The 13,516-nt window shown below is 30.7% G+C and overlaps 1 protein-coding gene across 1 annotated transcript in view; it reads left to right on the forward strand.

Moving 5' to 3' along the window:
* The window catches only part of spt4 (Transcription elongation factor subunit spt4), an 81,850-nt gene extending 70,185 nt beyond the window's left edge, over positions 1–11,665 (forward strand). The window contains exon 4 of the mRNA XM_014354868.2: positions 10,862–11,665. Within this exon, the coding sequence (XP_014210354.1) occupies positions 10,862–10,980 (119 nt within the window). The 3' untranslated portion in view covers positions 10,981–11,665. The remainder of the gene's footprint in view (positions 1–10,861) is intronic.
* Positions 11,666–13,516: the final 1,851 nt, after the last annotated feature.

Consider the following 13,516-nt stretch of genomic DNA (forward strand, 5'->3'; position numbering starts at 1 on the left):
ATGTAATCATAAACAATCCGTTTTTTGTAATATGTTTTCAGATACACCATCATGGATGCAAAATTTTATCAGTGTGACAAATGTAACTCAAAATTTTCAAATCAAGAGTGTCTATTATCGCCCGAAAAAATTCACAAAAAAAAATTTTTTGTATGTGATCTGTGTAGCATTATAATATTAGACAAGAAAAACTATTTGCGTCACACAAAGGAATGCCGAAACATTGAAAAAAATTTCAAGTGTATTAAATGCGAAAAAAGTTTTAAAAGAAATTATCACTTACAGAGACATTTGAAGAGTCATGAAAAAAACGTTAAAAAAAATATTTGTCAAAATTGTGGAAAAGGTTATGTAAGAGCAGAGCACCTAAAAAGACATTTTGAAGTATGTAATCAAAATAAACATCGTTAGTAAGATAATTGTAACAAAATTTTTTGTTATGGTCAAATAAAATTATATGTGAAAATTAGACCACTTGTAACAGTTAATATACAATTTATACATGGCTTTACTAATTTATTTACATTACACATGGGGAAAATGGGGGGGAGCTAGCAAAAAAGTAGGATTACTCGAAAAATGCAAGAAAATGAAAGAATAACTACCTTAATTGGGGGGGAGCTGGGGGGGAGCGGGGGGAGGTGTGGGGGATCGGGGTGGAGCAAAACCTCGCTCTAACTCTTACGACTATATAATATAGGAATATATATATATATATATATATATATATATATATATATATATATACACATTCAAGCCGAGAAGACATTACTGCATAAGTTTTGGCGATAACCACACGGAAAAAGTCTTCAGTTGCTAAAATTGTTAAATAAAAACTGCATCAATTTTTTTCGAACACAGCTCAATAGCTTTTTTTTTCAAATTTGCCTGATTTAATACGGGTTTAAATGCGAAATTAAATGTGTGATCAATGTTTAGCACAAAAGACAGGCACTTTTAAGGTTATGAATTTTTTCAACATATTTTTGCTTTCTTCCGTATGAAAGTGCAGAGAAATTTTGTTTGCATTTTGGTCCAAACGAAAGAGTGAATTTGTATCTTTTATTTCATGTAATAACATTCCTCCTGTTTACTATTGAATAGTTTTCAACTGATTGCTAATTTACTTACTCTACAAATGTAGTAGAAACTACTGCACAGGATAAGCCAACGTAACTCCGATCCTCTTACTACATTTATGTACTAGAATCAACCGAACATTTACGTAGACTGTAATACATTTTTCTCTCAGTGTGTGGGTCTGGCGACCTCCTTGTTACCTGAGAAATTTTGTGTCTTTATACTCATCTCATGTTTAAAGAACTTAGTTCTTACCGTGGGTTATTGGGTTATTGGAATTATTTAATAATTCAGTTATTTATCAAATAATTTATTTATAACAGTAATTATTAGCATTATTCTTATGCCAAAAAAAACATCAGGTTTCAAAAGAATCGGTTGATATTTTATGCATCAAATGCATAAAATACTAACATTTAATGCGTATTAACGTGCCTTATTCGATTTAATCTACATAACTAAATTTATGTTCATTATTTTTTTTGTTTTTTTTTTTTTTTCATTTACTATTAAGAAAAAAAATTTTTTTTTAGAGGAAAAGACTTATAGTAAGGGACTTCTGTTTTATGGAAATCTGTCGTTTTTTAAATTACAACCCCCCAAGCACGCTACATGAAGAACTTTGTTTTAATAAATAATCAAATAAATAATTTATCATCAATTGAATGTATTATCAGTGAATGCATATAATAATGAGAAATAAGTTACGAACCACACGATAAGTACAAGAAACTGAAATTCTATTGCCTATAAATTAAAATTCGTTAAAAAATTAATTAATTGGTAGTATGAAGAGGACTCGTAGGCCACAGTGTGCAGGAGACTAGCGCACCACGGTTGGAAGATAAGGGAGACCGGGGTAGTCTGGCCACCCTAACTTTATCACGTTGTTATGAACGACTACTTGATTGTAGAATAATTTAAAAAACGCAAATAAAAGGGGCCGGATGTGTAGAAATAGTATCCAATTTATTGAGTTATTTATTTATAATAAATGTAGTTTAAATATGAAAAAGTGAATGCGTTTCGAACTGGCCATTTTATCCAGGGCCGGGGTAGAGGTGGCCATACCCTGGGGTACAGTGGCCATCGATTTAAAAGGTTGTTATTTTAAATGTTGCTACTAAACTTACGTCTAAAAATTGAAAATTTATGTAAATTAATAATTACTTACACAACAGATTGATAAATAAATGTTTATATCGACAAAAATATTTTTCTGTCAGTATACATATAGAATAAAGAGAATTATATATTTTTCGGTATATCGTAATTGCAATTGGAATTCATTCCAGCCTTTATCCACAGTTTTTCTCTTATACTTACGCACCATGACTTATTTTTATTTCACCTTTAATTCCGAATTGACTTAAAATATGACTAATTACTTAAGTACTACATAACTTTCACCTGACACTGTTTGTTTTGTTTTGGCTATAAGTACGATTAAAAAGTTTAGGTTAGGATCCGCAGATTAGCAGACTGACTCAGTATTGACGTAAACAACAAACTTGATGGCCACTGTACCCCGGAGAGATGGCCACCACACCCCAAAATAGGACTATTTTAAATTACTTATAATTATATTTCTAAATAATATTTGGTAAAATAAAAAAAGCAGATTGTAGATTGAGGTTTAAACTTTCAATTTGTGTCAATTTTGAATCGATTTTATGTATTTTCCGCTTCAGACAAGTTTAATAATATAGCTGTTCCTCCAAATTTTTTAACTATCAAATTTAATTATTTAAAAATTTAACAAAAAGTTATTCTATGGTTTTATTTTATTGATGGCATGTAAGTAGAGATATATTTGAATAAAAAAAAATATATATATTACACTTTTATCTCAATTAAATGGTTGAATATATCCAGTGGCCTGTTTACCCAGGTGGCCACGATTACCCCGGTCTCCCTTATAGGGTGAGGGGAAGTGTGTAGGGGACTGATGGTGAGGGTAACGGGGTAAGGGGGAAATGCAATGAATTAGAAGAAAGAGACTTCCGATAAACCACTTCCGTTTCATACAAATCTGTCGTTTTTAAAATTCTAGCCCCCCCCCCCCTAGTATGTGACATAAAGAACTTCGTTCTAAAAAAGCAATTAACTTAGAACTTATAGCATTAAAAAAAGCAATAAAATACTGGCAACATTTGCTTATAGGCAGACATTCTACAGTATACTCAAACCATAAATTATTAGAAAAACTGAACGTAAAAGCTAGAACAGATGAAGAACGGAGGGATCTTACATATTGCTTATCACAATTCGATTTGTTTTAAAGAAAACAAGAAGTAGAGACAAAATCATGTTATTAGAAAAATTTAGCAAAAATTATGAAAGTAAATACACAAGAAATTGTGTCATATTGGCACAAACCAAATGCAAAATGAAGTATTGCATTGTTATACAGTAAACAAGATTTGCGTATATACTAACATCGAAAACGTTAAATGCTAACGACTCAATTACACTCACAAAAAGTGTACTAGAAAAGTATCAGCTTTAAATACTATTAACAGATTAATTCCCAGGCATAAACGTGAAAGAATTCAAAAAAAAAAAAAATAACATAATTACAGTTTTCTAAGAAATAAATGCACTATTTTCGAAAGGCTAAAATAAATGACTAAATCAAACGGTAGTAAATAATATTAGTTGTAAAATAAACAAAAAAAACAATAATAAAAATGCATGGACAACAATAGCACATAATTTTTTAGTTAGGTACAATGACGAGGTAATAAAGTGGAACTGAATACACAGAACCGAAATTTAGTTAAACATATTTACGAACTGGTGAAAATACATCAATATTACCCAAGCAACTAACAAAAAATAACAGAAATATTAATTGTTTAGAGGAAAATAAAAAAACTGTCTTCAACGTTAGTATGAAATCATAGTTATAACAAAGTATTACATGACAAAAAAGGGAAAATAATATAACTTTTACGTTGGTGACTAAATGTATGTCGAAAACGGCAATCAACTTAATTGAATAAAACTAGATCCAATAAGTAGCGGACCGTATAAAATGTTAGAAAAACTAAGTATACAAAATCAACACAGGCTATAAAAAATCAGACTCGCCGTTTTTCATGTCTCAAAACTTACATCTCCAACATAACTAATTATTGTCTCTTACTTCATAATAATTTAGTATTTTTCAGTCACACCAAATTTTTTCACCACAAATTTACTAAAGGAAAGAAAATGTAAGAAAAATATCCTTAGTTTGTTTGAACTACGTCCATCATTAGAGTGGTAAGCTAGATCCCTAAGTTAAGCGCTTACATTGAGACAATTTAAACCTAACATACATATATATATGAACTAGTAGAGCTCCGCCCTTTATGAATTGTATAAGTAATTATAATAATAACAATGATATAATAAATATCTTTGTTATAAGTTATCGATGGTTGTTGTAAAAAAAATTAGCTTCCGTTGGTTTGTGGTAAATAACAAAGAACGGCTGATAATAAAAGTAAATAAAATATAATTTTTTAACTTAATAGAAAAAAAAATCCAGCATAGTACTTTAAAAATTTTTTCAATGTAAACTATTATTTATCAGTTTTATATTTTAGTTATTTCTTTTTTTAAGCACATTAATTTTCCAATATATTGATAGGTGTACATTGACATTTAATCTTCTGTTTAAAATGGTTTTATCTGTGTGCTGAAGAAAGTAAGATAAGTATGTATCAAACATAAATACAACGGTTGATAATTATCAACATGCTATTGAAATTGTTCATTTTCTTTTCTGTAAACTCTATTGCAATGTCTTTTTCATGCATCTTTTCTTAAAAATTTTCTTCCGCAATATTTACGAATTTTATTGTGCTCCGGGTTATGTACATTTGAGAGACGCCATAAATGTATTGCTCTTTAAACTTTTCGGTCACAGATAACCTTAGGTATAATTGTACTATACGTATGCTCTCTTACATAGTGTACGTAGTTCTTTTTTCCATAACTATATTTAATACACTACATTTAAAAAATTTGTTGTTATGTTTTATGAGTTTTGAATTTTTCCGTAGTTTCAAAAGCATATGGGTAATATTCACATTTAAGTTGGCCCATTGACCGAAAGTTATTAAATAAATAACTAAACCTTTGAATTATTAATCTCATTACAGAGAGCGCCTCTGTATTATTACTGGAACTATCTTTAGTATATACGTTTAGTACAGGCTTGTTTATCATTCATTCCTCTTATTAAGCAAAGTTGTGGCTGGTATGGCTTTTGTGTGTGTGTGTGTGTGTGTGTGTGTGTGTGTGTGTGTGTGTGTGTAGGGAGGTCGATTTTTAAGTGAAAAATTAGTTTTAATCTTTCTGCAAATAACACATCATAGTGACAACTTCTTATTTTCTATCTTTTGATTTAGATTGTGGCTTGTATTGAAAAATGACAACATATTACTTATTAAATACCAGAAAAACTCTTCACCACAGTAACATTTAAGAAAAACATTTCAGATCTCTACGAATCATGAGGATTCTTTATTCGGATAAGAGTTTCGGCTGGTACTAAATTTTAAAAATGCTCAAGCCTTGTACATTCTGCTTTTATTTTCAATAGCTCCTTAAGAAACAACCAAATTATCAAGATGGTATTGTATATTTAAACAAGATGTTAATTTTTTATACCATCTGAGTTAAGGCTTTATAGAATATGTATTTTAATAGCAATAATCTGTATTAAACATAAAAAAATTGATTCAGGAAAAATAAATTCAACGGAAATAGTAACATATGCAGAGAATAATGTACTACAATAATATGAATTGAAAAACTACAATAATACTCTTTGACTAATAAAAATTACTGTAGACTGAAATTTTCTTATTCAGAAAATTTTAGGACCTCCAAAAAGTCATTCTTTATAAGACGGTTCTGACGGCAGTCATTAGGAGTATTAAAAAATTGTTGTCAGATACGGTAATAAAAGAATTAGTTTAGCTGGGTCAATTAGTGGATATAAAAAAGGATACTCTGAGATTTAGCATAATTCAAACTACGTTGATATAGAGTACAGTCTGTGATATATGTATAGCTGGAGCCTCGCGAATGTGCAAGAGAGAACTATATGAGTATATTATATTATTTTCATTGTTCCGATTAGTTTTTTTACTTGATGACAATCTGACAAAATCCTTACATTACTTTGCTCAAATATTGTTTTAGCGAATATTAATCAACATTACAAAACTATAAACGGGGAACAGAAGAATCCAAGAAATGAACACAGCGCAACTTTTCAACTTCAGTCCTCAATGGATTATTATCAATTTAGGCTGAAATGATATTCCTCAAAGTACTCGCTTTTTGCCACTTCTTATTATCTTGTGTTTAATTAGCCATGAATGTATCAAATAATAAAAATGTATTGAGTTAGAGCTCTGAGTATAGTAGAAACTCTTGCTAATGTACTAAACGCCCTTGTTAACAGTAGTTTTGTAAAAAGTCTGCCCTTGCGCTTTATATGTTGCAATTACAAAAGCTACATGCATTTTTTCTTTTAAATATAAAATGATTGTCTGTTTCTGAGGAGTATACCTGATTTTATTACATAATCCTTCACTAATGTTGAGCTTTCGAATATGCATATAGCTATTCAATTACATATATTAAGTAAGATACATGAGCTATAGGAGGGACTAATGGTGGTGACAACCTATTTAAATACTCAGATAGTAACACATCATTAAAACCAGAATTATCACAATTTTCTGTACTATCGAAGCTTGTATTATATTATTTATCACTTTATTAAGTGAACTGGCAATATTTTTGTTCATCTGGTTGAGATCAGCATTTCTTAAGGATAATACTGCAGAACTTATTACTTTTCTAAAATGCTTAGAACATAAATTTAACCATTCATGTTTTCTACATTATTTGCATTATGTTCTGCAAAACAAGCATCAGAAAAATGAGCTTAACACAAATTGTTATGGGTATTGTTTAACTTTCCATCCACTTGCATCATTGCATCATTAGAAACCCTAGTAAAAATATTAATGCTGAACCAATGTCAAAGTAAAACGTAAATTACATCATTTGTTCTATGTTGATTTTATGTTAAAAATCAATGCTGATTTAACGTTGAATCAACATTGATTTGTTATCAACTCAACAGTATCGAAGATGTTACCTTCGAAAAAATTTATTTAAATTTCCACTGCCATGCTAAATTGAAAAATTCATGATTTTAAAGTAAAATCGACTTAAGTCAACTCTGCCTTAACATCGAATCAGCATGGAACATAGATTTAACGTGGGATCAACGCAGAATTAACGATGTACTTTACGCTTATTATTTCTTGGCTAATTTAAAGTACATAGGTTTGTTTTCATCCTTGCATTATCAAATATTCATGTTATTTATGGTGACCGGCATATTTTTCATTCTTGCATCTTTTTTAAGGGAGCTTACAATTAAACTAAGGAGTTTTCAACTCAGACAGTCTAGCAAATTCAACTCAGAAGGTGCTAAAGAGAAGAGCCTTTAACCAATGAAATTAGAGCACTTCAAAACAGGAAGCATGTCTGCACATGCAGTACCGTGTTTGGAAGAATTATGTACAGATATATTTTCAACTGCAAACTAGATGAGGCTCATCCCTCTAGTGCCCTCTGGGCTAAGCTTGCCTAATTTCTAGCCTCATGCCAATGTTTCTTTTTATCCTTGCATCTTTTTCAATTACTGAAGATCGTATTTATCTTTGAATCTTTGCATCATTAGAAGATGCATGTTAACTTTGCATCCCTGCATTATGTATAAGTAAATTAACAGTACCAAAAATTTTTGTTATGCTTGCATATCATTAGCTGTTCATCTTATAAGTAAGTGTATTGTCGCAGTTTTTGGTTTAAGACTGCCCTTTTAACAGCAAATTAAATGCATTTATTGCTATACTTCTAGCTAACAAACATTATGACTCTTTCACGTAGTACTGCTATAAATGAATATGAATTTAAATCATATAATTATTCAAGATGTACTGCTTATTTTAAGCAGTCCAGTCACGTAGAGAAAAAAAAGTCAAGAGTAACTGTACACTCGTATAGTTCTCTCTTGCACATTCGCGAGGCTCCAGCTATACATATATCACAGACTGTACTCTATATCAACGTAGTTTAAATTATGCTAAATCTCAGAGTATCCTTTTTTATATCCTTAACCAGACAAAATCTTCAGGAATTTGTGCTTAAAAATCGCTCTTTCAACTAGAGCACTAATGGCAGATACACTGAGACTAATGATTTGCAAATCGAATCTAAAGTATTGGATATTATCAATATACACGGATTGAGATTATAACCTCATTTTTCAAATGCCGTCGTGAAAATTACAGATAACCGGAAAAAATTTTGAGATATTCTGATGATAATTTATCAAGTCGTCTTTTTTTCGTAGGTTAGCCTATGATTTTTTTGCGGCACTGGTGCCAACTATCAAAGTTTTTTGAGCAAATTTGGGCTCCTAGATGCAGATTGGTCCCTACTCGCTGGAACCTTTTTAGTTACAGCGAATTGAAATTTTCTACTGTGCTAAATTAGTTATTCACATGTTTTTCGATGTAAATAGAAAACGTTTTATTGTAACGTCACTAATTTCTTTTTTTTTTTTTTTTTTTTTAAATGTTGATTTAGAGTTAATATCAATTGCTTGTTTAACTGTGCACGGTTAAAAAATCAGCACCACTTACTACGCTTTTAATTACTGCATAGGTATCTCCCGTAAGATGTTCATGTTACAACCCACACCTACTTTCTGCGCACCAATTAGTGCGAACGGCTACAAAGTTTTGTAGGTGAGATTCGTTTAAAGTTATTTAGTGAAACAATGATGTATTTCATAGTGTAAAATATGATTCTGGATTAAATGTTATGAATGTTCAAACGTGTTACAATGCCAATGTTTAGTGGAATGCGACTAAATCGAGTACCGCCACGTGAGCGGAGAAAGATCGAAGCTCACAGCACGTTTGTCTTCAACAAACATTAAAACCGAGCTTAAATTCATGTACTTTCTACACACACTCTTTGCGCTTGTTTCTTATTTTGCTCTAGATTTTTGTTTTCTCTCCCCCTTCAAAACCGACTTCTTACTCTGTCTCGTCCACCTTCGGCATTGTTCTCGTCCCGACTCCCGATTTGTATTCAAGAAGAATAACACGTCTGCTCATTGGCGAGCATCATAGGAAAGGGGGGATGGAGAGAGAGAGTAAAGGTACAGTCTAGTAAAAATATTTCGTTGTACATCATATACATACATACATATGCCCTTGTTTGCGATACTACCTCATTTTTAGTGCTACAGTTAGTACAAAACAAATGGACCAATTTTTTTTGCTAAATCTTCCCAAACTTCTTATGAAAAAAAGTTAATTTCCCCCCTGTACTGGATCTTCAAACTGTCGCCACTCTGGTTCTGTGTTTACATTATCTTAATAAATCGTTTGGCAAAGTAGTGGTATTTTTTTTTTTGGAGGGGATCCACTTACTTAAAAAATTATTTTTAGATGGTAAATAAGTTCTAATTTTGTTGAAAATTCCACTTCTAGTATGCAACTTTCTGTTTTTTTTCTATTAGGTCAGGTGGTGGGCGGTATAAATTTCGTACATGTGGCAATTTTCATACACGGATATAACTTGTCATGACTAGACGATGACACGAAAACATCTCAAATTTTCACAAATTATAATTGAATTATTATTTATATTCTAAAATAGTTGCACTATTACAGTCTTAGGTCTTTGCTTTGCTCAGGTCTGTTCACTGTTCACTCATAGTTGAATTTCGCGTGACATCTTTTCAATGTGAACGTTTATAATGACAATTCAAGTTGTGTCACATGACACTCGTGTGCCACGTTATTATGAATAACTCCAATATTTTGCAATTTTCGTGAGATTTGTGGCAGACATTTTTCTTGCCTCATATGTACCTCAGCTCTAAGTCTAAAGAGCAAAAGATTTTTATCGTTACTCTATCTTTTATCGATTACAAAATGTTTAGAAAATAACAATTCTAACAGTGTTTGACAAGGCTTTGACATTATTTACTATTTCTGTCGTGATCTACGAGTTCGATTTCAAATAATAAAATGACCTTTTTCATCAAAATTAAGATTCAACAGAAGCTAAGTAAAATAAAAATTAAAAGTATATTTAGAAAAGTTTGTATATCTGTTTATTAGAGTTGATGCGCGAAGCATGCATGGGGTGAAGCTGTGCGGGTGTGCGATTAAAATAGGAAGAATATATTTTTGTAGATAGAATAGATTTACTCTATTAACTGTCCGTCCAGGTTGACTCTAAATTAATAGAAGTGCGTGTTTATATTTGTGGTCTTTAAAAAAAATGTATGTGGTACATAACATAATTGTTGAAATAAATCTAATCCCTAATGCAATTTAAAAAAATAAATTTTAAAAATAACTGAACGAGCCAAATAATTTGATGTAATTCCAAATGTTAATTGATATCGATATAGTTAAATGCATATTTCATTATTTTAATTCATTTACAACTTTCGCATGAAAAAGTAAACTTAAGGTTACTCCTAATCAATAAAATCGACTGAACTACTCAAACCCACTTATTAAAGTCGATTCTACTACATTCACAATGAAATGACTTAAGTAATTTTACTTTAATTGATGTTAACAATCAGTAAAATGTTTGTTTGTCTGTAAAAATTAATTTTTTTCAAAATGAATATTTTCTAATTTCAAATAATTTTTAATTCTGTTCTCAGATCGGTTCCAAAAAGGTGTTTATGCGATTTCAGTATCTGGACGATTACCAGCTGGTGTCATCAGAGATATGAAAAGTAGGGGAATTAACTATAGGTCGCGGGATACAAGTCAGCGATGATATTCCATTGACGAGCCTATGAACCAAGATACACCTTATAATTAGTACATAAAACTTTGCTCATAAAACAATAACACAGCAAAAATTAGGTTTTCAGTACATTTACTAGTAAGAACTAGAATTTGTCTTGTGAACAGTATCTAAACTTATGTTTTATTTTGAACAGATTTGTAACTTTTAGGTACACATTGCTTTGTATAGATACACACATAACACACGCTAAACGTTTTTTAATCATCTCTGTTATATTTTTTAACAACAAATACTAACTTCGAATTTTTTTAATATGGTCAGCGATTCTGTAACTTTTTTTTGTTTCATTTTATAATAAACAATTGTACAACAGTTCGTGTGCAAGGCATGTTTGCCCATAGTCACCAATAAATTTATAAATCGTACAACTTAAATTCAATATTTTCAGAGATAAAATACTTTGAGAAGTTACAGACAACATGATGCAAGGTATGGGATACCGGAGAGCAGGCAAACTATTGTTAAAATTGTGTATCCAAACTTGAGCACAACTCGTATGATAACTATTATTATTCCTTATTTCTGTACTAGATGTTAAAGTTAAACACGATTTACAGGTAACTCCATCTTTTAGGCAAATAGGTCATGATGGTTACTCAGTAATAGTCTAAATAAGGAACCATGCTGGATTGAATTAAACTTTTTTCGTTAATTTTTTTTATTATGTTTAATTTGTTTTAATAAACATTTGTGATCTATCTACCAAAATTTCAGTTTAAAATGTTTTCACTTTATTTCAGTTTTCAGGTGCCATTCTATACATCAATATCCACCAAAATATCATAAAAAACCAATTATATTAATGTCTTTGAAAAAGCTAACTCTTCTGTAAACAACTGTCATAAAACCCTGAAGTATTAGAGCAGGTTGTACTCTGGCTGAACGACGTCTCCTGGTATTATGCTGGTAACGTTGGCGTTCAGAACGCCCATTTTTTTGTGGCACTCGGTAATCTTGGTGGTTTAAGGTGGATTTCGACGTAAGTAGCTTGTCCATTCAAGAAAATTATCGTTGGTAGCCGGGATACCCAGCAGCATGTCCAATAATTCTTCCCTTGATATACTGCCGTTCAGTATTTTTCAAGTCTAAAACTGGTAAAAAAAAAAAAAAAAAAAAAAAAATACAACGACTTGACAAACTGAATTTCTTAAATAAACGTTTAAAGCTAACAACTTAAAAAAATCGCAATAATACCCTTATTTACCCTTGTAAGATAAGAATAATTTAGTTTGAAAAGTATCTGAACAAACAAAGTATGATTTACAACAATAGGAACTGATTAAGAACTAAATAATCATTAAGTAAATAACGTGAAGCACTAGCGAGGTCCATCATTCAGAGCAAAATATGAAATACTTTAAAAATAAACTTTAACGAGAAAAAAATCAAGCATGAGGAGTCTATGGACCCCTAGTTGGAACGGAGTTCCATTCGCTTTTTTGTACACGTTGGCTATGTACAAAAATACTGTGTAGGATAAAATTTCAAGTTAAGGAAACAAGAAAATTAATGACGAAATATACTTATCATGTACATAATAAATTACGAAAAGTTACAAAAACATTTTAAAAAAACAGCACATTATTAAGAGTGAATCAACTAAGTAATTTGAGTATGTATTACGTTCGAGTACGGTAATACATTTTTTTTGGTGTTTGCATATGTCCTAAAAAATCATAAAAAAATTAAAACATGAATAGTAACTGTGTCAACATAAAAGCACAATTATTCTTGTGAACCAACAATTAAGTTTGTGATAACGCTTTGAAGTATCACTTTAAAAAATTATTTAACAAAAACTAATAAGTATTCTCTAATTTTAGAAATAGCTTCTTATTGTGCAACATTATATCTGTGTTTTCTTATGGTTACTTTCAAATTGAGATGGTAGTTCTTTTTTCTTCGCCGGTCAAAAGTTTTTTGGTTAAAATAACTTTTTTTTTCCCTTTGTTACCATTCGTGTGTTATAATACTTAATAATAAATTTACAAAGATGTCTATCTAGTAGAAAACTTAATGAAAAAAAGATTGGCGGTCTTATAAATATTTTACGAGCAATAGAAAAAGACATAAAAGCGAAAATCTAAGTAAAAATTGGCAACTAATCATAAATTTTTAAATAAATAAATAAAGTTAACTTCTGTTTAGAAAAAACTATTTTTTCTGTATTCCTGGGGAAATTCTGTAGGAAAATGAGAAATTTTTGCTGTACTAAAAAATATGAGATTGAATCGTACTTTTTATTTTTGGGCAATAATCTAAACACACATTTTTACAGCCAGTGAAATCGGTGTAATAGCGTGGGGTGTGGGAAGCGGGAAGAGATTAGTACGTTATAATGTTGATTTAAGCTATACGTATATACTTACAGCGGCCGCTGTAAATGTGTATAAGGTAGTGCTGATGGTACGTGGCCTGGGAAGGAGAAGCTTCTGACCGAGTACAACCGAATGATGCTGAACAAAAGAGAGCTGTTGGGTCTTTTGATACGCACGCATGAAGA

Source organism: Copidosoma floridanum, unplaced genomic scaffold (assembly GCF_036245765.1).
Source record: "Copidosoma floridanum isolate Cflo_tuat_1 unplaced genomic scaffold, Cflo_Japanese_pri ptg000026l, whole genome shotgun sequence".
Classification (NCBI taxonomy): domain Eukaryota; kingdom Metazoa; phylum Arthropoda; class Insecta; order Hymenoptera; family Encyrtidae; genus Copidosoma; species Copidosoma floridanum.